The sequence below is a fragment of the Pseudophryne corroboree genome, chromosome 7 (genome assembly GCF_028390025.1).
Source record: "Pseudophryne corroboree isolate aPseCor3 chromosome 7, aPseCor3.hap2, whole genome shotgun sequence".
Taxonomy (NCBI): domain Eukaryota; kingdom Metazoa; phylum Chordata; class Amphibia; order Anura; family Myobatrachidae; genus Pseudophryne; species Pseudophryne corroboree.
The window spans coordinates 39,645,702-39,672,238 of record NC_086450.1 but is presented as its reverse complement, the minus strand read 5'-3'; the positions used below and the strand labels follow the sequence as shown (position 1 = coordinate 39,672,238).

Sequence of the window (26,537 nt, the reverse complement as noted above, 5' to 3'; positions counted from 1 at the left end):
AAACCATAATTTACACTCATTTTCAGTCTATTCTGAATACCTCACACCTCACAATATTATTTTTAGTCCTAAAATTTGCACCGAGGTCGCTGTGTGAGTAAGATAAGCGACCCTAGTGGCCGACACAAACACCGGGCCCATCTAGGAGTGGCACTGCAGTGTCACGCAGGATGTCCCTTCCAAAAAACCCTCCCCAAACAGCACATGACGCAAAGAAAAAAAGAGGCGCAATGAGGTAGCTGTGTGAGTAAGATTAGCGACCCTAGTGGCCGACACAAACACCGGGCCCATCTAGGAGTGGCACTGCAGTGTCACGCAGGATGGCCCTTCCAAAAAACCCTCCCCAAACAGCACATGACGCAAAGAAAAAAAGAGGCGCAATGAGGTAGCTGTGTGAGTAAGATTAGCGACCCTAGTGGCCGACACAAACACCGGGCCCATCTAGGAGTGGCACTGCAGTGTCACGCAGGATGGCCCTTCCAAAAAACCCTCCCCAAACAGCACATGACGCAAAGAAAAAAAGAGGCGCAATGAGGTAGCTGACTGTGTGAGTAAGATTAGCGACCCTAGTGGCCGACACAAACACCGGGCCCATCTAGGAGTGGCACTGCAGTGTCACGCAGGATGGCCCTTCCAAAAAACCCTCCCCAAACAGCACATGACGCAAAGAAAAAAAGAGGCGCAATGAGGTAGCTGTGTGAGTAAGATTAGCGACCCTAGTGGCCGACACAAACACCGGGCCCATCTAGGAGTGGCACTGCAGTGTCACGCAGGATGTCCCTTCCAAAAAACCCTCCCCAAACAGCACATGACGCAAAGAAAAAAAGAGGCGCAATGAGGTAGCTGTGTGAGTAAGATTAGCGACCCTAGTGGCCGACACAAACACCGGGCACATCTAGGAGTGGCACTGCAGTGTCACGCAGGATGTCCCTTCCAAAAAACCCTCCCCAAACAGCACATGACGCAAAGAAAAAAAGAGGCGCAATGAGGTAGCTGTGTGAGTAAGATTAGCGACCCTAGTGGCCGACACAAACACCGGGCCCATCTAGGAGTGGCACTGCAGTGTCACGCAGGATGTCCCTTCCAAAAAACCCTCCCCAAACAGCACATGACGCAAAGAAAAAAAGAGGCGCAATGAGGTAGCTGACTGTGTGAGTAAGATTAGCGACCCTAGTGGCCGACACAAACACCGGGCCCATCTAGGAGTGGCACTGCAGTGTCACGCAGGATGTCCCTTCCAAAAAACCCTCCCCAATCAGCACATGATGCAAAGAAAAAGAAAAGAAAAAAGAGGTGCAAGATGGAATTGTCCTTGGGCCCTCCCACCCACCCTTATGTTGTATAAACAAAACAGGACATGCACACTTTAACCAACCCATCATTTCAGTGACAGGGTCTGCCACACGACTGTGACTGATATGACGGGTTGGTTTGGACCCCCCCCAAAAAAGAAGCAATTAATCTCTCCTTGCACAAACTGGCTCTACAGAGGCAAGATGTCCACCTCATCTTCACCCTCCGATATATCACCGTGTACATCCCCCTCCTCACAGATTATCAATTCGTCCCCACTGGAATCCACCATCTCAGCTCCCTGTGTACTTTGTGGAGGCAATTGCTGCTGGTCAATGTCTCCGCGGAGGAATTGATTATAATTCATTTTAATGAACATCATCTTCTCCACATTTTCTGGATGTAACCTCGTACGCCGATTGCTGACAAGGTGAGCGGCGGCACTAAACACTCTTTCGGAGTACACACTTGTGGGAGGGCAACTTAGGTAGAATAAAGCCAGTTTGTGCAAGGGCCTCCAAATTGCCTCTTTTTCCTGCCAGTATAAGTACGGACTGTGTGACGTGCCTACTTGGATGCGGTCACTCATATAATCCTCCACCATTCTATCAATGTTGAGAGAATCATATGCAGTGACAGTAGACGACATGTCCGTAATCGTTGTCAGGTCCTTCAGTCCGGACCAGATGTCAGCATCAGCAGTCGCTCCAGACTGCCCTGCATCACCGCCAGCGGGTGGGCTCGGAATTCTGAGCCTTTTCCTCGCACCCCCAGTTGCGGGAGAATGTGAAGGAGGAGATGTTGACAGGTCGCGTTCCGCTTGACTTGACAATTTTGTCACCAGCAGGTCTTTCAACCCCAGCAGACTTGTGTCTGCCGGAAAGAGATCCAAGGTAGGCTTTAAATCTAGGATCGAGCACGGTGGCCAAAATGTAGTGCTCTGATTTCAACAGATTGACCACCCGTGAATCCTTGTTAAGCGAATTAAGGGCTGCATCCACAAGTCCCACATGCCTAGCGGAATCGCTCCCTTTTAGCTCCTTCTTCAATGCCTCCAGCTTCTTCTGCAAAAGCCTGATGAGGGGAATGACCTGACTCAGGCTGGCAGTGTCTGAACTGACTTCACGTGTGGCAAGTTCAAAGGGCATCAGAACCTTGCACAACGTTGAAATCATTCTCCACTGCACTTGAGACAGGTGCATTCCATCTCCTATATCGTGCTCAATTGTATAGGCTTGAATGGCCTTTTGCTGCTCCTCCAACCTCTGAAGCATATAGAGGGTTGAATTCCACCTCGTTACCACTTCTTGCTTCAGATGATGGCAGGGCAGGTTCAGTAGTTTTTGGTGGTGCTCCAGTCTTCTGTACGTGGTGCCTGTACGCCGAAAGTGTCCCGCAATTTTTCTGGCCACCAACAGCATCTCTTGCATGCCCCTGTCGTTTTTTAAAAAATTCTGCACCACCAAATTCAAGGTATGTGCAAAACATGGGACGTGCTGGAATTTGCCCATATTTAATGCACACACAATATTGCTGGCGTTGTCCGATGCCACAAATCCACAGGAGAGTCCAATTGGGGTAAGCCATTCCGCGATGATCTTCCTCAGTTGCCGTAAGAGGTTTTCAGCTGTGTGCGTATTCTGGAAAGCGGTGATACAAAGCGTAGCCTGCCTAGGAAAGAGTTGGCGTTTGCGAGATGCTGCTACTGGTGCCGCCGCTGCTGTTCTTGCGGCGGGAGTCCATACATCTACCCAGTGGGCTGTCACAGTCATTTAGTCCTGACCCTGCCCTGCTCCACTTGTCCACATGTCCGTGGTTAAGTGGACATTGGGTACAACTGCATTTTTTAGGAGACTGGTGAGTCTTTTTCTGACGTCCGTGTACATTCTCGGTATCGCCTGCCTAGAGAAGTGGAACCTAGATGGTATTTGGTAACGGGGGCACACTGCCTCAATAAATTGTCTAGTTCCCTGTGAACTAACGGCGGAAACCGGACGCACGTCTAACACCAACATAGTTGTCAAGGACTCAGTTATCCGCTTTGCAGTAGGATGACTGCTGTGATATTTCATCTTCCTCGCAAAGGACTGTTGAACAGTCAATTGCTTACTGGAAGTAGTACAAGTGGGCTTACGACTTCCCCTCTGGGATGACCATCGACTCCCAGCGGCAACAACAGCAGCGCCAGCAGCAGTAGGCGTTACACGCAAGGATGCATCGGAGGAATCCCAGGCAGGAGAGGACTCGTCAGACTTGCCAGTGACATGGCCTGCAGGACTATTGGCATTCCTGGGGAAGGAGGAAATTGACACTGAGGGAGTTGGTGGGGTGGTTTGCGTGAGCTTGGTTACAAGAGGAAGGGATTTACTGGTCAGTGGACTGCTTCCGCTGTCACCCAAAGTTTTTGAACTTGTCACTGACTTATTATGAATGCGCTGCAGGTGACGTATAAGGGAGGATGTTCCGAGGTGGTTAACGTCCTTACCCCTACTTATTACAGCTTGACAAAGGGAACACACGGCTTGACACCTGTTGTCCGCATTTCTGGTGAAATACCTCCACACCGAAGAGCTGATTTTTTTGGTATTTTCACCTGGCATGTCAACGGCCATATTCCTCCCACGGACAACAGGTGTCTCCCCGGGTGCCTGACTTAAACAAACCACCTCACCATCAGAATCCTCCTGGTCAATTTCCTCCCCAGCGCCAGCAACACCCATATCCTCCTCATCCTGGTGTACTTCAACACTGACATCTTCAATCTAACTATCAGGAACTGGACTGCGGGTGCTCCTTCCAGCACTTGCAGGGGGCGTGCAAATGGTGGAAGGCGCATGCTCTTCACGTCCAGTGTTGGGAAGGTCAGGCATCGCAACCGACACAATTGGACTCTCCTTGTGGATTTGGGATTTCAAAGAACGCACAGTTCTTTGCGGTGCTTTTGCCAGCTTGAGTCTTTTCAGTTTTCTAGCGAGAGGCTGAGTGCTTCCATCCTCATGTGAAGCTGAACCACTAGCCATGAACATAGGCCAGGGCCTCAGCCGTTCCTTGCCACTCCGTGTGGTAAATGGCATATTGGCAAGTTTACGCTTCTCCTCCGACAATTTTATTTTAGGTTTTGGAGTCCTTTTTTTACTGATATTTGGTGTTTTGGTTTTGACATGCTCTGTACTATGCCATTGGGCATCGGCCTTGGCAGACGACGTTGCTGGCATTTCATCGTCTCGGCCATGACTAGTGGCAGCAGCTTCAGCACGAGGTGGAAGTGGATCTTGATCTTTCCCTAATTTTGGAACCTCAACATTTTTGTTCTCCATATTTTAATAGGCACAACTAAAAGGCACCTCAGGTAAACAATGGAGATGGATGGATTGGATACTAGTATACAATTATGGACGGGCTGCCGAGTGCCGACACAGAGGTAGCCACAGCCGTGAACTACCGCACTGTACTGTGTCTGCTGCTAATATATAGACTGGTTGATAAAGAGATAGTATACTCGTAACTAGTATGTATGTATAAAGAAAGAAAAAAAAACCACGGTTAGGTGGTATATACAATTATGGACGGGCTGCCGAGTGCCGACACAGAGGTAGCCACAGCCGTGAACTACCGCACTGTACTGTGTCTGCTGCTAATATATAGACTGGTTGATAAAGAGATAGTATACTCGTAACTAGTATGTATGTATAAAGAAAGAAAAAAAAAACACGGTTAGGTCACTGGTATATACAATTATGGACGGGCTGCCGAGTGCCGACACAGAGGTAGCCACAGCCGTGAACTACCGCACTGTACTGTGTCTGCTGCTAATATATAGACTGGTTGATAAAGAGATAGTATACTCGTAACTAGTATGTATGTATAAAGAAAGAAAAAAAAAACACGGTTAGGTGGTATATACAATTATGGACGGGCTGCCGAGTGCCGACACAGAGGTAGCCACAGCCGTGAACTACCGCACTGTACTGTGTCTGCTGCTAATATATAGACTGGTTGATAAAGAGATAGTATACTCGTAACTAGTATGTATGTATAAAGAAAGAAAAAAAAACCACGGTTAGGTGGTATATACAATTATGGACGGGCTGCCGAGTGCCGACACAGAGGTAGCCACAGCCGTGAACTACCGCACTGTACTGTGTCTGCTGCTAATATATAGACTGGTTGATAAAGAGATAGTATACTCGTAACTAGTATGTATGTATAAAGAAAGAAAAAAAAAACCACGGTTAGGTGGTATATACAATTATGGACGGGCTGCCGAGTGCCGACACAGAGGTAGCCACAGCCGTGAACTACCGCACTGTACTGTGTCTGCTGCTAATATATAGACTGGTTGATAAAGAGATAGTATACTCGTAACTAGTATGTATGTATAAAGAAAGAAAAAAAAACCACGGTTAGGTCACTGGTATATACAATTATGGACGGGCTGCCGAGTGCCGACACAGAGGTAGCCACAGCCGTGAACTACCGCACTGTACTGTGTCTGCTGCTAATATATAGACTGGTTGATAAAGAGATAGTATACTCGTAACTAGTATGTATGTATAAAGAAAGAAAAAAAAACCACGGTTAGGTCACTGGTATATACAATTATGGACGGGCTGCCGAGTGCCGACACAGAGGTAGCCACAGCCGTGAACTACCGCACTGTACTGTGTCTGCTGCTAATATATAGACTGGTTGATAAAGAGATAGTATACTCGTAACTAGTATGTATGTATAAAGAAAGAAAAAAAAACCACGGTTAGGTCACTGGTATATACAATTATGGACGGGCTGCCGAGTGCCGACACAGAGGTAGCCACAGCCGTGAACTACCGCACTGTACTGTGTCTGCTGCTAATATATAGACTGGTTGATAAAGAGATAGTATACTCGTAACTAGTATGTATGTATAAAGAAAGAAAAAAAAACCACGGTTAGGTGGTATATACAATTATGGACGGGCTGCCGAGTGCCGACACAGAGGTAGCCACAGCCGTGAACTACCGCACTGTACTGTGTCTGCTGCTAATATATAGACTGGTTGATAAAGAGATAGTATACTCGTAACTAGTATGTATGTATAAAGAAAGAAAAAAAAACCACGGTTAGGTCACTGGTATATACAATTATGGACGGGCTGCCGAGTGCCGACACAGAGGTAGCCACAGCCGTGAACTACCGCACTGTACTGTGTCTGCTGCTAATATAGACTGGTTGATAAAGAGATAGTATACTACTAATATTATATACTGGTGGTCAGGTCACTGGTCACTAGTCACACTGGCAGTGGCACTCCTGCAGCAAAAGTGTGCACTGTTTAATTTTAATATAATATTATGTACTCCTGGCTCCTGCTATAACCTATAACTGGCACTGCAGTAGTGCTCCCCAGTCTCCCCCACAATTATAAGCTGTGTGAGCTGAGCAGTCAGACAGATATATAATATATATAGATGATGCAGCACACTGGCCTGAGCCTGAGCAGTGCACACAGATATGGTATGTATGTGACTGAGTCACTGTGTGCTGTGTATCGCTTTTTTCAGGCAGAGAACGGATTATAAATAAAAGTGGTGGTCACTGGTCACTATCAGCAAAACTCTGCACTGTACACTACTGAGTACTCCTAATGCTCCCCAAAATTAGTAAATCAAGTGTCTAAACGGAGAGGACGCCAGCCACGTCCTCTCCCTATCAATCTCAATGCACGTGTGAAAATGGCGGCGACGCGCGGCTCCTTATATAGAATCCGAGTCTCGCGATAGAATCCGAGCCTCGCGAGAATCCGACAGCGTCATGATGACGTTCGGGCGCGCTCGGGTTAACCGAGCAAGGCGGGAAGATCCGAGTCGCTCGGACCCGTGAAAAAAAACATGAAGTTCTGGCGGGTTCGGATTCAGAGAAACCGAACCCGCTCATCTCTACTTTATAGGTAGGCACCTTTTTCTTAATTTTGTTCACATCACGCCCATTTACGCAGACCACTCCCCCACACCACTGGTCATGCCCCCACATCATTAGTCACACCCCCAGCAGCAGCGCATAATAGGCCCTTTTGAAATTTCAGCTCCAGGCCCATTTGGACCTTAATCTGGCACTGCTTACCATGATTCCACCGTCAGCTGTCCTATCGGCATGTCCCGTTCTTTTCAGGTCAATGATTGCTTGAGTTACTTTTTCCAAGGGCTGCGTTTCTTGATTCTGCCCAGTCTAGTATAAGGAGTTACATTTACGGTAGGCTTGGCCATTGACAGGGTAACCATCCGTGTTTTTGTACCATCAGGGGAAACCATCAAAGGTTAATCTCTGTATGGTTCAAGTCAGAGGATGCACAAAGGAGAGAATAGGTTTCTGGGTAATGCAGAAACGTAATGGGCTTTTCTCATCTGCATGTACAACATCGACTTCCGGAAGGAAACCATCGATGGCCGCAAACCATCAGTGGTCGATGGCCAATCTTATTCTGCTGCCCCAGCAAAGGTCACCTGTCCTGCTCCTCCGTATAATTGCACATATATTTCAATATAAAACTTTCTTACATTTTCCAGTACTTCTGCTTTAAACGATGGAGGATAGTTGTCCATTAATTTGATGGTTGCCTTCAGACCCCTTTGCTCAAGTCTATGCCATTGCTCAAGTGAATTCGGAAACTGTAACCTAATTGGCCACGTTTGATAAACTTTGGTCCAGTACTTGAGCAGCAAGCTGGAGATTGTAGATGTCACAGTGTACAACGCAGGCCCTTCGCCCACAAGCTGCTCCCTATTGACGTCCCCTTGCTGTATCAAGCCATCCGCCCTGAGCACTTGGCCCGTGATCCCTCAGCACTTGTTAATTGCTCCGCTAGAATGCTGCGCACATTCCCTAGAACATAAACAAGGTGGAGAAGATTAGGCAGGGTGAGCCTGTGGTACTCTTGGCAGTGATTCTAGTTACTTCTTGCTTGGTTATTGATCCTGTACAAGAGGAAGCAGCAGCTGCAGTTTCAGTCTTTTATGATATCTCCTGGTCTTACAAAAAAAAAAAAAAATTTTTTTTTTGATCTTTTTGGTAAAAATAAACTCTGAGTGTAAACATCATTCCATTGGGTGGTGTTGGAGTAGAAAAAGTTATGCATTTAACTTTATTTCATCTGAGTACAGATCAGCTTGTACAGTATCTGCTGAATTATTCACGTAACAATAGAGAGAGCCTTGAAGCAGATAGACTTGGAGCCTTTCCGTCAGCTGTGAGGATCAGTATGCAAACGGTGCAGGGTCTCGTCCGCCGGGAGGGAGCTGCACCACCATGTAATATGAATATTTATGTGTATTTGTTTGTGCTAGTGCCAAAGCCCCTGACACACAAGTGCACAAATACACAACGCTGGATAAGGGGCTAGGAAAGTACAGTGATGTATATTAAAATACATGAAGCTAGCAACTTCTTCACTTTATTTCTCTCTAAGGTTTTATAATCCCCCCCCCCCCCCTCCACCAACCAGTTATACTTGATTTTTTTTTAAATCCCCCCCTTGCCAATCATTGTCACAATGCAGGGGGCGTGGTGCAGGATTGTGTCACTGTGGCTCCGCCCATGTTGTTCAAAGCTGCGATGCACAGCATTTTACAGTAGGTAGGTGGACCATAATTATGTGATTCAATGTAAATCACGTCTTCAAACTCATGGGCGGTTTGCTGGCGGGAGAAGCCCCTGTAATTTGTGACCCTCCTGGGCAATACTGGGAGTGTTGTCAAGTGTGTCATTAGTGCTACCTCTCCTAAATAAGGATAACAAGTCTGATACATTTATTTTCTACAGTATCTTGTTGTTTTTTTATTATATTTTTTAACAAAATCACTTAGTGGATCTAGGGCCTAATTCAAGGTTGATTGCAAAACATTTTCCTCTAATGGGCAAAACCATGTGCACTGCAGGGGGGCAGATATAACATTTGCAGAGAGAGAGAGATTTGGGTGGGGTGTGTTGAAACTGAAATCTAAATTGCAGTGTAAAAAGAAAGCAGCCAGTATTTACCCTGCACAGAAACAATATAACCCACCCAAATCTAACTCTCTCTGCACATGTTATATCTGCCCCACCTGCACTGCACATGGTTTTGCCCATTACAGGAAAATGCTGTTTTGCAATCAACCTTGAATTAGGCCCCTAAAACTGAAAAATAAATACACCTGTGACACAACCATTACAGCTGGGAAACAACTACAGTATGCTCTAGCTAGGCTAGAAGTTCTATTTGAAATTCTAAGTTTGTTCTATTCACCATCAATAGAACCAAAAATCTACCAAAAATCAACACAACACTGACCAAACAGCGACAAAATTATACAAAAGCATTGCTATTGGCCAAAACAGGTCACATGCACTGCATTACCCACAGACACGTTCATTGTTAAGCTAATTTGCATATCCTTTTTTTTAATTATTTTTTTAAACAATTGCTGTGGCTTTCATAATTATGCAGCCAGAGCACCCCACGTGCTCATCTACCATGTTTTTACCATCATACTGAGGTCTCAGACAATTCCACATGGTTTAAAACTCATACAGAACTGCTTCTAATGGGTCTATTGAAGATGGCGGGTTTTTTTTATCGATTTTAAAATTGACTGTTGGTAAATTAGCATTTTCTATTGATGTCTATGGGGGTCATTCCGAGTTGTTCGCTCTGTATTTTTTTCTCGCAACGGAGCGATTAGTCGCTAATGCGCATGCGCAATGTCCGCAGTGCGACTGTGCCAAGTAAATTTGCTGTGCAGTTAGTTTTTTTACTCACGGCATTACAAGGTTTTTTCTTCGTTCTGGTGATCGTAATGTGATTGACAGGAAGTGGGTGTTTCTGGGTGGAAACAGGCCGTTTTATGTGTGTGTGTGAAAAAACGCTACCGTTTCTGGGAAAAACGCGGGAGTGGCTGTAGAAACGGAGGAGTGTCTGGGCGAACGCTGGGTGTGTTTGTGACGTTAAACCAGGAACGAAACTGACTGAACTGATCGCAGATGCCGAGTAAGTCTGGAGCTACTCAGAAACTGCTAAGAAGTGTCTATTCGCAATTCTGCTAATCTTTCGTTCGCAATTTTGATAAGCTAAGATTCATTCCCAGTAGGCGGCGGCTTAGCGTGTGCAAAGCTGCTAAAAGCAGCTTGCGAGCGAACAACTCGGAATGACCCCCTATGTGTGTGAAGTCGAGAGGATTTTGAGTCAGATTTGTCTTTAGTAAATACCTGACTTTCAAAATCACCACATCACCTCAAAATCAACTGGAACAGAAAATTTACCCCAGGGCCTTCAATGCAAAGCATCACTATTTTAGAATACAAAAAAATGTTGTTGTTTTTTTATTTAGCAATAGACAAATTAACACCAATGTTATATAGTTGCCCAGTTAGATAGAAAAGAGCAACCAAACACTAGCACTGCAGCTGCTGCAACACTTTTTATTTCTGCCACTGCTGTGTGGCAATGATTCTCAGATGTGCTATAAACTGCCGCACGTTTGTGCCGCTGCTCTGTCGCTAACCAGACTTCTTGCTGCAGCCTTTTTCCAATAATGGTGAAAACAATATTGTGAGCTGTGAGGTTGTGAAAATTGACTGGAAATGAGTGGCAATTAATGTTATTGAGGTTAATAATACGCTGGGAACAAAAAAAAAAGTCCCAAATTACAGTATGTGAGTTTAGCTTTTTTTGCCAATTTTTTAAATAGCAATTTGGCAAATCCAGAACCGGGCGACGAATCATAGCCAAATCCAGCTATAATGGAACTGCGCAGATCTCTAATTATTACTACTACTGCCTCTCGCCTCCTGAGGGCACCAGAAAGGTACTTTGTAGCCATCATCTGCTCTGTGTATAGGAGACCCTGTTTAGCAGCAGTCGTGTAGACCAATCAGGAACAAGTGAGGTGAACAGTGAGCATTGCGCTTCCTCAGATGCCAGATTACCCTTATAGGTACAAATATTCCAAATACTGTAACTTATGATTAACCAAAAATATTCCTTTGTGTTATTGTTGTATTCATGGTCCCTTTGTACCGCCAATGGGGATGCATGAATTGAATAAATACAGGGGTGTTCTTATTTTACACACCAGTGTCTGTCACGCTGCGAGGTGCACACAGTACATGGACTGCGCCTATTTAGCCCTCTCGCAGTCTTGTTTCAGCGGCAGCTTTCTCAGCAGTTCCTCCGACGGAATTACTTCTCCTTTGATCTTTTGTTATGAGTTGGATATTATAAGGAGACATCAAAGCTGTTTTGTGTCACCATTTTCTTTTGTCTTGTGGGCCTATGTTCCTATATAAAATGCAGTGTGTCCCATTGAAGTTAGGGACGGTGACCCAATTACCGCCGCCTAAGAAATGGTATTTAAATCGGGTTTTGTTACGCGGCTGAAAAGGGATTTACAGACACATCTCCATATATGCTCAGTCCCCAACTATTTCATCTCATTTCAGTATTGTATTCCTCAGAAAGGACACTTGTTTTTGCACTTGCCCAGACATTGCCCAGCATTAATGTCCCTGTCCCATATAACATGGGGAACTATATATATATATATGTAGGTACTGTACAGATGTGTCCTCTTACATCTTTGCTCTGTGCGCTACAAGTCGTGTTACTGGGGGCATAACTGACCACACCCCTTTTCCGTGAAGCCTAGCCCCTATTTTCCGCCCGGGGTGCCATAAAGTCTAGATCCGGCCCTGAAGGAAGCTGAGGTAGACTGTAGTACATAGATAAGTCTCCTGTAGAGCAGACCTTGGTTGCGCAGGTTATGGATGTCAACACGTGGCCAGTAATGTCAGGGACATGCTCTCCTCTGCTGTTTGACCCCCTTACAAAACCCACTGTCCTCAATCTCTGTGCTCTGTATGTTGTGGCAGGGGACGTACAGTAAATACGCAATTACACATTGGCTTTTAACAGAACTGCAGTGGACTGTCGGGGTAAGAGAGAATAGATTATGCCACTTGCACGCTTCATATATGCAAATTGCAGGTTGACGTTTTATACTCAGCTGAAAAGCAGAATGTACGCGTGTGTTTATAGATGAGCTGCGGTCACATTTTCCGTGCTTATAATGACAAGATTTTAAGCTTACAGTATCTCCCAAACATACAATATTTCACGAATGTCTAATTACTCGAGGCAAAACCATAAACTCTAATTACTCCAGCAGCAGAGTATGGCAGAACTCATTGTGGGTGGTTTCCATAACTACCGAGGAGAAAATCATTCCGCAAGTAAATACAGACTGAGCACTTCCAGTATAGGAAAAGTACCAGCAGTGATACCAGAATGAGAGTCTCTATGTGACCGTTTCACCCTCATTCAATTGTATCCAGCAGATTGTCACCTACCGTACGCTGGAGCCCCACCTACAGCAAAGAAAGGACATAAGCACACAACACTACATTACCAACATCCTGTAACAAACTATTCTTCATCTGGAAGTTATTTCTTTGTCTACCATAGTAAATGTAACAAATAAGGATTTATACTGAAAAATATTTGAATATTTGATGGCAAGTTCTTTTGGTTTTCATAGGGAGAGACTTCCTTAAGTGATGGACTTCTCAGAACCTTTGGTCAGATTAAGGCCCAGATTTATCAACCCTTGGAGAGTGGTAAACTGCATGGTGATAAGGGACCAACCAATCAGCTCCTAACTGTCATTTTTCAAACACAACGTGTAACATGGCATGTAGATACTGATTGGCTGGTACTTCATCACCGTACAATTTATCACTCTCCAATCGGGACCTAAAACTGAATTTGGGACACCCAACTCAACTTTTTTTCTACACTGACAGTTGCATCATGCTCTGAATGGCCAGATCAGAGTCTCTCTTCTCCCCATTTTAGAGTCTCCCGTCAAAAAATAGTTGCGCTTTCTGGTCACCCGTAGAGTGGTGACTGTTATTTACTTCAGTTTAAAAAAGCGCTCCTCACCTTCTGGTCTGATGCTGTCTCCGAGGCCTGAACGGGAGGCAGGCTTGGGGACTCTCTCTGATGAGAAGTGGAAGCTTCTACTTGGTGGCACCAGAGACTCTACTGCCTGTGTCCACTACCAGCAGATACAATTTTTTAATGTTTCACAGAATATACTATACTCCCTCAGTCTCTTCAACATGGAGCTTTGAGTTGACTCCATCTGCTGCAGAAGTAGGTCTCTGTAGGCAACTTTCTGGCATCTTCTGTAGGTTGCACAGCTTTTGTGGAACTAGGTTTGGGATTTTGCACGCACTACCGTACCTACCTTGTTCCCTCTTGACCCGTTTATATAATTTTCAGGTTCTCCCTTGAGGAAACGTTTAATGGTCCAAGGGGTTACTGCCTCAACATTGCCTGCTACTGATTGATTATGAGGGCTGCCGGCACTTTGTATTATTAATGTTATGTTGTTTTGCTATGACCTTTTATATTAAGATTTACACATTTGTATATGCTGCTATTTTATCAGTAATCAGGACAGTTTGAATATTTTTTTATGTGAATTTTTTCGCCCTTTACAATCTGTGTCGGTTTGAACTGTATTTTTCTGGTGTTTGTCCTTTTATGTGTTGTTTTTTTGTCATCTTTGTTTTGTTTAATTTCTGTTTTTTTTTTTATAAAAGCCAATAAATATACTCCATCGATAACCCCCCAAAACATTTAAATTGGCCAGATGTACTAAGCCTTAAAATAATAATAAAGTGGAGAGTGATAAAGCTCCTAACTGCCATGTCACAGGTCCTGTTTGACAGTGCCGTAACTAGACATTTTAGCGCTGTGTGCAAGAAACGTCACCGGCGCACAGTAGCACCACTACACCAGGTAGAGCCCCTTTTACACATTACGGCAGACAGCGTCCCCTTTTTTACACATTACGACAGACAGCGTCCCCCTTTTTACACATTAGGGCAGCATTATCTACTTTGTGTTTCTGCCAGCGATTCCAGTAGTTACATATATACAGTACTATTAACACCTACATATCCACAGAATACACCTCATTTTAAACTTACAATTTAAACTCCCCAAGTGCCACATATGCCCCCCCAAGTGCCAAACATGCTCCCCCTCCCCCAGTGCCAAAAATGCTCCCCCCAGTGCCAGGTACAACTCCCCCCCACTCCCCCGCTGTTTTGTGAAGGAGGAACACGGAGGGCACAGCGCGCACCTCTTCTGTGTCCCTCCTGCGTGTCTGTTAAATGAAGTGCCGGTTCGTGAGCCAATCAGAGCTCACGAACGGGCACTTCATTTAATATACACGCCGGAGACGTAGGAGGGACACAGGAGAGGCGCGCGCTGTGCCCTCCGTGTCCCTCCTTCACAGCAGAGATCAGTGGCGGCTAGGGCGCCCCAGTTACGCCACTGCGCCCACCTTACAGACTGTAGAAATACATGCAAAGGAACAGGAAGTGATGCGACTGCAAGCCTCTTACCTGCACATACAGGGAGCAGCAGCGGCTACAGGAAGTGCGGGGAGGCGCCGAGGCGGGATGAACGAAAGGAGTAAGAAGCAGCAGCAGAGGGGGTGGGGGGGGGGGGGGTTGTTGCAGGTTCCCTGCAGTTGCGCTTTGAGCTCCGGCTTGGGGAGGTGGGAGGCGGAGAGGACAATCAGGCACCGGCGCTGTCTAGTATAGATAGCTGCTGATAGCGCCCCAGCTCATCCTGCGCTGTGTGCAAGGCACACAGCGCACATAGCTAGTTACGGCTCTGCTGTTTGAAAAATGACAGCTAGGAGCTGGTTGGTTGGTAGTTTATCACTATCCACTTTATCACTTTTCAAGGCTTAGTACATCTTAGTTAGTACACAGGGAAAACAGGCCAAAAATATTTGTCAGGTTACCTTGAGTATAGGAATATGAAATCTATATACGTAAGTTTGGTGTGGTTATAGTAACTAAAGATAAGGTACAATTTTTTGTTTTCCACTTTATATATATATATATATATATATATATATATATAGAGAGAGAGAGAGACATATATATATACAGTATATATATATAGAGCGAGAGAGAGAAACAGATACACGCATATATATATATATATATATATATATACACACAGAGAGAGAGAAAGAAAGACACACACGCGCCTATATATATATATATATATATATATACATATACACAAGATTGTACATTTGAATTGCTTTCCAGAAACACTTTGTCCCATTTCAAACTTTGGCCCTCATTCCGAGTCGTTCGCTCGGTATTTTTCATCGCATCGCAGTGAAATTCCGCTTAGTGCGCATGCGCAATATTCGCACTGCGACTGCGCCAAGTATCTTTGCTATGAAGAAAGTATTTTTACTCACGGCTTTCTCATCGCTCCGGCGAACGTAATGTGATTGACAGGAAATGGGTGTTACTGGGCGGAAACACGGCGTTTTATGGGCGTGTGGCTGAAAACGCTACCGTTTCCGGAAAAAACGCAGGAGTGGCCGGAGAAACGGGGGAGTGGTTGGGCGAACGCTGGGTGTGTTTGTGACCTCAAACCAGGAACGACAAGCACTGAACTGATCGCACAGGCAGAGTAAGTCTGGAGCTACTCTAAAACTGCTAAGTAGTTTGTGATCGCAATATTGCGAATACATCGGTCGCAATTTTAAGATGCTAAGATACACTCCCAGTAGGCGGCGGCTTAGCGTGTGTAACTCTGCTAAATTCGCCTTGCGACCGATCAACTCGGAATGAGGGCCTTTATACTTACTGCAGATAATTAGAGAATAATTTACTGTTGCTGTAACAGACTCTCCCTGGCTTCCTCAGCCTTCCGCACAGCATAGATTGTACAGCTTTCCGTCACTTTGTGTCTGTGTTATTATATAGAGCTTAGCTGTGTAAATATGATAATGCAGTTACCAGGCTTATACCACAGCACGGAGTAACAGTCCCTCTATGTAACATTTGCTCCTCAGGAGAGAAGAGACACATACCGTGCAGTACTTTGTTTTTCCCTTCTGCAACAGACGGAATGTTTTCATGTCCTTTGTTTTTCTTGGAATATGTATATTGTGTGATAGCATTGTGTAGTCTGGTGGTTGGTATCGGGTTTTGCAGAAGTCTGTGGAAGTTTTTCAAAACAAGTTCCTGCAATTTCTTCTAGAAAATGACCTAGATCAATGTGGCTTTGCGTTTTAATGTAGGCTCCATAGCAGTATGTGTGTAGGGATCTAGTGATTCCACGCACATGTTCTGGGCCCCCTGATCTACTTCCAATAGACCTTGGATGGGGGAAACTCTGCGATTGCTGGGCCCTGTAGTCACTGCACCTCCCGTAGTTCTGCCACCACTGTTATATAATTTGGCACGAACGTGATCACAGCTGAGTGTTTGGTACGGGACCCTGTTTGTACATATGGCCGCTCTCAGCCAACGATGAGTGGTCGGATCCCATGGGACAGGGGTATTCAACATGCAGCCCTCCAGCCGCTGTGGAACAACACATCCCAGCATACCCTGCCACACTTTTAGCATGCCCTAATAGCAAACCTGTGTCATGGCATGCTGGGATGTGTAGTTCCATAGCAGCTGGAGGGCCGCGTGATGAATATAGTGCAGTCTGTCCATGAGTGCCCATTACCAACCAGATTTCCGGGCCTGCCCAAACCGTTATCCAGTTGTCTTCTTTTAGATCCATCTTGTGCATATCGATCATGTTGTACTCACTGTTTGATTTACCCAATGAGTTTGTTTGTTGGAATTTTATTGCAAAAAATTGCCTGACATTATGTACTCCCTTGTAAGCACAAGAAGCTGCTAGATGGTCCGTATTACGTGTAATGTCCACTTCACTATCAATGTAAGAATGACGGAAGAATGTGACGGTGTACTCACCAGAGTGATTGGCACAATTCCTGGAAGGCCCACTTCCTCCTCCAGTGCTAGAGAGTGGGTACTCTGCGAGTTTACGTTCCTAAACTGATCTTGTATAATCATTCTTCCACTGTACAGGTTTGTGGACGGCATTGAGACAGAGTGCAGCTCACCTACCACTCAGACGTTTGACTTCAGCACCAAACACCTAAGCCAGGAAACCTCACCCAGATGCTCCAACTCTGGTAAGACAAAACACTACACTTGGGGTTCTGTGAAACGCTCCATAGAGAATTACTGATGATGCTTGTGATCGCACGGACGGTCATTCCAAATAAAGGCACACATGCAATGCATTATATTATGCTGTACACAAATGTGCTTATTTTTCCACCTCACACATAGCCTCATGCCCACAGTCTGCTTCCAGGGACAAGTAGGAGTTGGGTGTATGTAGGCAAGGTTGGATTGGCTCACCGGTACACAGGGGAAATCCCTGGTGGGCTCCTTCTCTAGGAGTCACTCAGATATGCAATTTATACTGTTCTAGATAAAGGATAGCTAGAAATCATTTGTTGCTTTGGACAACTTATCCACTTTCTCTCTCTCCAATGCTCGATGCATCTCCACTTGGAGTTTGAGAACCACTGCTGTAAACAGTTAGGTAAAAGAACCAGTGGGTGGTGGGCCCAGGTGCATAAATATAATTTATAATCCTCTGCCTCAACCCAAGTTCATAATATGCCACACGGCAGTGGGTGACAGAGAGAAGTAGAGGGTGCTAGCATAAGGCAGAGGGGGGGGGGGGGATAACTCATTGCTGGTCTCTGATAAGAACCCTTCATATAAAGAAGCCTTGACAAGTTGCGGCATTGCATGTGAATAGATTTTAAGCAAAAACACCCCCTGATCTCTAGTAATGACCCACTAAGCCCCATACACGCAGGCTACCTTTCATATTGCTATTATTGGCAGGAGATGTGGGTCACTAGATACACAAATAAAATATGACGTTGGTCTAAGCGTTCATTAGAACACATGGAAATCTCTGTCACATAACCCATTCCGGAATTAATCTTAAATGTGTTTTTATGGATGTTCCTCGTTATAGACATTAAAGGGCAAATGTTTTAATATGTTCATTTTGTTTTAATTGTAATCCACTTTGTTTTATGTTAATATTTGTATTTATCAGACAAAGTGATGATAGATTTTTGGAAGTCTAAATATGATTAAATATAAATGCCAGAAGCACAGGAGATATGTTTCTCAGTACACAGACATGTAGTGGGAGGGGGGAGCAGCAGTCAGTGTAAGGGACGGAGCAGCAGTAGAGATAAGTCAGGGTCGGTCGGAGTGGTAGGCATTTGTGGGGAGGGGTGGGGGGGGGGGGGGGGGCAGGTTAGTCTGACATCACATGTGTCCAGTTGCTGAAACGGAAGAGGATGAATGACCTGGTAGTACCTTCTGATGATGCCAGTCTATCTAATATTTCCCCTGTAATCCACATAAAAGACTCCCCAATGTGGTAAAGAATTTAGTCCCAATATAAATATTACAAAATCCCGGCTCAATAACCCAATATTGGGTGAACGGGCTGACGATTGTATAGGTGTGTAAAGTATGCAGGTCGGACCGCAGATAAATAGCTTATAACGCTCCTGCAACAGGCCGGGATCGGGAGGTCACATCTAGGGGGGCCAATCCCGGGACATTTTTTTCTATCCCGGTAATCAGGATTGAAAAATGATCAATCCCGGGATTCCTGGTACACTCGGGATAGGTTCTATTACAATGTCTGTCCCCATGCAACCCCGCCCCCTCCCAATCCACATAACTTACACACGTCTGTCTGGGAGGGTGGATCCACCTGCTGCAAGGAGATGGGGTGCAGGTGCTAAGGTCCGAGCGGCAGGTGGCTGGCTGCGCAGCGTGACCTGACTTCACGTCACGCTGCGCAGTGCGCACAGGCGAGGCCAGGGGGAGGTGAGCAGTGGGAGACTGGCAGCGTCTGAGCTTCCTGAGGACGCTCAACGCTGCCCGGCATTGAAAAAACAAAGGGGCTTCCTAATCCCGAAACCCCCGGGACTGAATCCTGGCCAATTGTTGGACAAAATCCCGTTGATCCCGGGATTGGCCACCCTAGTCACATCCTATGTATTTTTGAAAATTTGTCGGGCCGACCTCCCGATCCCATAGACGCCAGAAAACACTGAGCTGCTTCTAGCACTGTATGTACGGGACTTGCAGGCAGCTCACAGGGTTTCAAGCTGGGGACACAGCTCTGCTGATTGGGAGCATTGACAGTCTGACCGGATACCGTAAGTCCTGATTATGTTGGATAAAAGTCAGAAAATTACCCATTTTACTTGGGGTCAAGGGAATGCTACATTGAGTTAATTTTAGTCTTTCAGGCAGCACATTAAGGGAATTCATTAAGTATGCAAATGTTGTTCATGCAAATGTATAACTTAATGATAATTACCATGTTATTAGTTCTAATAATGCTTCAATCTACGTCTAAAGTGCACAGAACTCATGTGAAATGTATACGGGATGTGTACAGATAAGTGCCCAGGCATACAACTGCTCACGCTTCATGACTGTTGCGCTGTCACTGTACAATGACCCTGGTGCGCGGCTGAACAGAACTTTCCTCCTTTACTTTTCAGCGGAAAATGCAGAAACAAGGAAGAGTATCGTGAATCTCAACCAGGAGGTGAGTGCACTTAACGTTTCAGGATGAATTACGTGACAAAAATGTATGTAACAACGTGTGCGATACCGCCCGGCTGTGTAATTCTTCTGCATATCATAAATCTTTATTATTTGTCATTAAAATATATATATATATATATATATATATATATTTGTCAAATGTTTGGAAAGCATGCTTGGACAAGTAGTTCCAGCAAAGTTTAAAAAGCTACTTGTTGCGTAAGACTTGCTTAGATGAATTGCATAGTTTGTGAACTCTCGGTTAGTATCGCCAAACTGCTTGCAAGGGGTTCATACAATATCACATGCGAGGGTCGCGGCGGTGAGACTGGAGGGGGTCCTGCAAAGCCTCTCCAGCTCTGCAGATTCCCCATAGAAGTGTATAGTCACTGTACCTAGCGCCTTTCAATAAAGACAGACATGCAGTCCCCATAGCCGTAGCCACTGAAAAAAAAAACACAGAGGGGCCGCAAGAGAAATCAATGATTTACTTTCTTTTGTTAATTAGAATATAGCGATGATAATCAATTTCTCCAACCAAAAAGCCAGAGGAAGGGGTCATCACTGAGTCATAAATAGCCCCGTTTATCAGTTACTGTAGGGTTGCATTCTCCTCCTAAGATAATTTTCACTCTTTACCCTGTCTCATCTGCAATTTTTACTCAATCACCAATGGCCATAATTATTAATTATTGGACCCAGTAATTAAGATTTCATATCACTTATTGTGGCAATATGAAATGTAGGATCGCAGGAATGTAAAAAAATCCACCTTCAGGGACAAGGGCTCTTCTGTAAGAAGGGATACGATTGTTGTGATCTCATCCCTTCTTCTTCAGGCACCCATGGCGTGACAGTACATGTGCCATCTGTTGACCACACATTGGTGGGGAGGCATGCTACGCAAACCTAATAGGGATGGGAAACGGTCCTTCGTACATACATTTAGGGGAACTTAATATTTGTGGCTACCTATACTCATAAAATGGGTGTTTTCTTGGGATATCCTGTAAATACTAAGGGCCTAATTCTGAGTTGATCGCAGCAGCAATTTTGTTAGCAATTGGGCAAAACCATGTGCAGTGCAGGGGGGGGCATATATAACATTTGCAGAGAGAGTTAGATTTGGGCGGGTTATTTTGTTTCTGTGCAGGGTAAATACTGGCTGCTTTATTTTTACACTGCAATTTAGATTTCAGTTTGAACACACCCCACCCAAATCTAACTCTCTCAGCACATGTTACATCTGCCCCCCCTGCAGTGCACATGGTTTTGCCCAACTGCTAACAAAGTTCCTGCTGCGATCAACTCAGAATTACCCCCTAAGTTATAGATAATCCCCTAAATGAAGATAAGGTGACACTATCTCTGCAGGGTACAAACTCAAACATTACTTTTATTTTTCACATTTGCAGGGATTTTGGCATGTGTGGATGTTTGAGCATCGTCTAGTTGATTCATAATAATTCTGTTTAAAGTCTCAAAATCTGATTGGTCTCTTTGGCCTTAAAGTAAGCCAGGTGAGGACCTGGCTTACTTTAAATAGTCTGGGTCATTGAAAGTAGAGGCTTGGTCAAGTTTGCGAGTCAAGTCATGCCCCCTCCCCCTAGTGTAAATCCTCTGACCCTTCTAACTTCTCAGGATTCCATGAATAAAGGCGGGTATATACTAGGGATCGCCTGGTGTCTCCCCTCCTGGGCCGCCCGACGGCGGGCTTACACACTGTGCGATACCACTAATGCCACGGCCGGCTGGAGCATGCAGCTTTGGATGATGAATCCAAACTGAGCTGCATGCACGGCCGAGACCAAGGGTCATTAAAGACCCGCGGGGCTGCGCATCGCTCGTCGTTGGCGGCATACACACTTGGCAATATAGTAAACTATACTGCTCGGGGGGGGGGGGGGCTTTTAGTGGACTGTAAGAAATATTTGGAAGCTGTTTCCTTACATTCAGTCAAAGAGGAAGAATTCCAGAGAGATACACGAAATTCATCACAAAAGTATATTCAGTGAAATTAAATCTTCGATGTATTGGTGTCATTACGGCAGTGTACTAGTGACGGACAGATCAGGAACCATTTAAATGGAAATAATTTCACCGGTGCTCCTGTGAGTGTTGGGCTGGTTATAGGTTTATATGTTATATAGACAGACCTGTTTCCTAATGATATCCTTAGTACAAACCGTGAGAAAAACAAAAAAGGATATGTAACGCAGTATATTACATTGTCTCTGCAACATAAATCTGGAATGACAAATGACTTTCTATTGAAAGGAAAATAGACTTAAAACATTTTTCCTACCTTATATATTATGTCCAGTGAAAGCACATTAGAATATTATATACTGTAGCAATGCAAGCATTGGGAGGGATCGCTGTAATCTCCATATTTCATTTATAGAGCATTTAAGTTCAATACTAAATTTAAACCTTGACAGAGTGTATGCTTTGGCTTCACATAATTTTGGGCCTGATTCATGTTTGTAAGTAAAGCAAAATCTCTCTGCACATGTTACATCTGCCCCACCTGCAGTGCAACATCGTTTTGCCTAGTTGCTTGCTTTACTTACAAACATTATGTTATAGCAACACATTGCTACTACTGAGGGTGAGCAGCCGCACGTGTCCACTGCACTATCCCTATTATACACATACACTCTGGGGGTCATTCCGAGTTGCTCGTAGCTGTGCTAAATTTAGCACAGCTACGATCATTCACACTGACATGCGGGGGGACGCCCAGCACAGGGCTATCCCACCCCGCATGTCAGTGCCAGCCCCCCCGCAGAAGTGCAAAGGCATCGCACAGCGGCGATGCCTTTGCACTTCAAGAGTAGCTACCGACCAGCGCAGCTTTAGCGTGCTGGTCGGGAGCTACTCGTCGCTCCCCGGCCCGCAGTGGCTGCGTGTGACGTCACGCAGCCGCTGCGGCCTGCCCCCCCCCCCCCAACAGTCCAGCCACGCCTGCGTTGGCCGGACCGCCGCCCCCAGTTACAGCATTCCTATACCCTATAACACTAGTGCTCTTTATTACATTTATACCTGCATTTTCTTTTAAGATTGAATGTTTGCTGCATTCACCATGAACTTATACTGTATATCCAAAACGGTTACTACGGGCACATCATTTTAATACCCATGTAACAATCCTAGCCTTTGTTGCGTCATCTATAAAAAAGAAACTTGCTTAAACATTGGAGTGTGAGGACTTTTGTATAAATAAATAGTTGGCGCACCCATTGCAAGTGTAGAATCACCACTCTCTACCGACGCCTTCTGAGCACTTAGAACGAAAGTCCTTTACAGAACCAGGAACTGCCCCGCAAATGGGGTGTGGTTCATAGGGTCAGCTACACTTAGGCCGACGGTGTCTAGGTCGACCACTGTTGGTCGACAGTAATTAAGTCAACACCTAGAATAGGTTGACACAAGCATTAGGTCGACATGACAAAGGGTCGACATGGGTTTACATTTTTTTTTTTTATAGTTTTCTTCATAGAGTGACCGGAAACCCCAGTTAGCGCACCGTGTTCGCTCGCCATGCTTCAGGCACGGTGCCTCGCTGCGCTCTGCACAGGTTACGCTTCCCAATTGTAGTCCACATGGATCGTAAAGTATGAAAAAGTTAAAAAAATTTCAAAAAAATTGTGAACTCATGTCGACCTAGAAACCATGTTGACCTAATGCATGTCGACCAATAGTGGTGGACCTAATGCATGTCGACCTAGAGACCGGATACCCTGCAACTGTACCATCACCACCTCTGCTGTTTTGTATGTGGGAGCATTATAAGGCGTCTTTATGTGCCCAGTCCACACCTAGGTAAAATGCCCAATCTGCCAGCTCTTCCATAAGAGGATGCATCATAGATCTTATGATCAGGGCCGCTGAGACATCTAGCGGGCTCCAAAGTACTGGTCATGTGTGGTCACTGGAGGGAGGGTTTTTTTTGGCTACTTCCTGTGGTTGAGCATATTCCAAGCTGAAGGGGGCCTAGTTATGCCTCCCCTGTACACCCCCACCTGGGTACATTGTACCTGCTGACAGCTAAGTAAACTTATACACAGCACAAATTATTCTCCTCTATAACATCACAACTATCTCTTGTTGACCTTTGTATCTTTTTGGTCACACTGCTGCATTAGTGATGTGTCTGCTGTGGACAATATGTGACCACGTGTATATCCTGTAACATATGGAGCAAGTAGGTCTACCTACAGTGACGGATGACTCTTGTCTGACTTTCCAGCAGCATGCTTTCCGTCACTCTGGGGTAGATGTATTAACCTGGAAAAGGCATAAGGAAGTGATAAAGCAGTGTTAATTGCAAGGTGATAATGCAGCAGCCAATCAGCTCCTAACTGTTAATTTACATATGTGAGCTGATTGGCTGGTGTGTTTATCACCTTGCACATATCACAGGTTTATCACTTCCTTATGCCTTCTCCAGGTTAATACATCTGCCACTCTGTTCCTAGTTGTCTCTGTCACATTGGTTACATATGTTACTGTAGAACTGGCTATTATTGACTCCTCTTTGTGATTTCATTTTCATTCTCAGATGATCATCCTTTCTCAACAAGTTACACAGCTGAGTAAGGACCTCAATGAAATGCTTCATCTCCTGAGGCCTGTGCTTCTCAGCAAGACCTACATACCGTCTCCCTCTGTGGGTCTCCTGACGCCTACCCTAAATAACACTTACAGCAACAGCAGTGGCTTCTGTAGTGGACAACAGTCCCAAATTACCATTCCTAGCCTTGTTGGGTCATCCTGTCCTGGACAGACAAGGGTAGATGTAGCACAACCTAACACGGCTTGGATGGAGGCCTTACCCCAGCCTGCTCAGGCTAACCTGACAGAGAATCCATGCAGAATCAATGTTCACCCTGCCCTTTCTCTGGACTCAATTCTCAGACATTCCTGCCCCCACCACAGGCAGCATAAGAACTGTGGCTCTCTGACTGTGAACCAAGCCCTATCCCCATGTCAAAGCCATTATCCTCAAACACAAATGAACCACATGAGCCAGGTAACCCACAGCAATTCATCACCAGTGATGACTACTTACCCTCCATCCAAAAAGCCGAGCGAAGCTCAAAAGTCCAGCCCTAGTTTCACATCCAGCAGATCATTCTGTAGCCCTCAAGACACGGACCCAATAAAAGACAGAGTGGTTGATCTCTTGGGGTTGATGTCTAGAGACTACAGAGAAACAACACCTCCTGCCGCTCTAGAACTTGTCCGTACATCATCTGGAGACTCGCAAGGAGATATCATCAGGTTTATAGATGACGAAGGTACTAATGTGTAGTAGACAAAGGATGGTGATGCCAAAGCACTGACCAATGGGGATGTTTACCAAAGTGGAGCTCTCCGCGGCTGGACCAAGCTACTGTAGGATAACGTTATCCCGATGACGAGAGAATGTCTGAATACTGCCAGATTTCATTTCCATTGTCACAACGCTGCTAATCAGGCAATGGGAGTCACAACAATCAATGTCCATTTCTTTTTCCTTGCAAAAATGCATTTTATATATAAAAAGAAAAAAAATAATAAACAACATTATCTAGCATGGGTTTATTGGCCAGATATGAATTCTAACATTCCAGTATACAAGGACATGTCTATTGAAATTGTTTGAATGATTCAAGTTATATTTAGCGACGATACAGAATTCTTATTTCAGCAGTTTATTCTTATTTTTCAGGCCAGATCCAGTAGACAAATGGGTACAGGGAACAAGAGGCGTTGCTGTGTGTGTGCAAAAAGATTCTAAGCACATGGTAAAAAAAAGAAAAAAAAAATCCTTATAGCTTTCTACTAACACCTATTAGGAAAACGGAACACAAGTTTAAGCCAAATCTTAAAAAAAAAAAAAAAAAAAAAAAAGTGGGGAGTTTCTGGCTGGTTTTAAACTTTTTTTTTTTTTTTAATTTTTACTTTTTTTTTTTTTGAGTAAAAAAAATTATAAAAAAGGACCTTATTTTTCTATATTTGCTACTGAAGGTTTATACTGAACTTTTTTGTTTTTCTTTGTCGTTCCACAAGGAGAGATTTGTTTAACCCTTTCATTTCCAGATGGAACGTCTTAAGCACATTGTCTTACCGTGTTGGCTATAATACCCTTTGGCACGGAAAACATGAAACACAACACAGAATGGGATCAAATTTTAAACAAAGTGCATGCTGTGCGACGCATGGGGCCTTTTCGGGGATAAGGTGTATCTGAGCATCTGGAAGAAACTATTTATTTTTGCCTTTAATAAAGATAATGTGTTTGAAAAGAAAAGTTTTTGTTTCTTGTGGATACTCAGCAGTAAAGTATATTTTTTATCACAATGGCCAGACGGAATGTAATGTGTTTTTCTCACTTGCACCAGGGGGTATACGGTTATTAGGTCGAACACTATTGGTCGACATGGTCTATAGGTTGACATATACTAGGTCGACATGGAAAAAGGTCAACATGAGTTTTTCACATTTAAAAAAAAAACTTGAACTTTTTCATACTTTACGATCCAAGTGGACTACGATTGGCAATAGTAACCTGTGCAGAGCGCAGCAGTAGAGGAGCGAGGCACCTTGCCCGCGAGCCATGCGAGGGGACACAATGCACTAATTCGGGTTCCCGATCACTTAACGAAGAAAACTACACCAAAATTGTTTAAAAAACTCATGTCGACCTAATGACCGTGTCGACCTATTTCAGGTGT

General features: G+C 44.8%; 1 protein-coding gene across 3 annotated transcripts in view; it reads left to right on the top strand.

Moving 5' to 3' along the window:
• Positions 1–26,113, top strand: part of LOC134944473 (potassium voltage-gated channel subfamily H member 8-like) — an 834,050-nt gene extending 807,937 nt beyond the window's left edge. For 2 of the 3 annotated variants that reach the window (XM_063933056.1, XM_063933055.1), the window contains exons 13-15: positions 17,236–17,342; positions 19,770–19,816; positions 24,380–26,113. In XM_063933056.1, the coding sequence (XP_063789126.1) occupies positions 17,236–17,342; positions 19,770–19,816; positions 24,380–25,132 (907 nt within the window). In that variant the 3' untranslated portion in view covers positions 25,133–26,113. The other variant, XM_063933057.1, reaches the window with a different exon arrangement.
• The last annotated feature ends 424 nt before the right edge of the window (positions 26,114–26,537 follow it).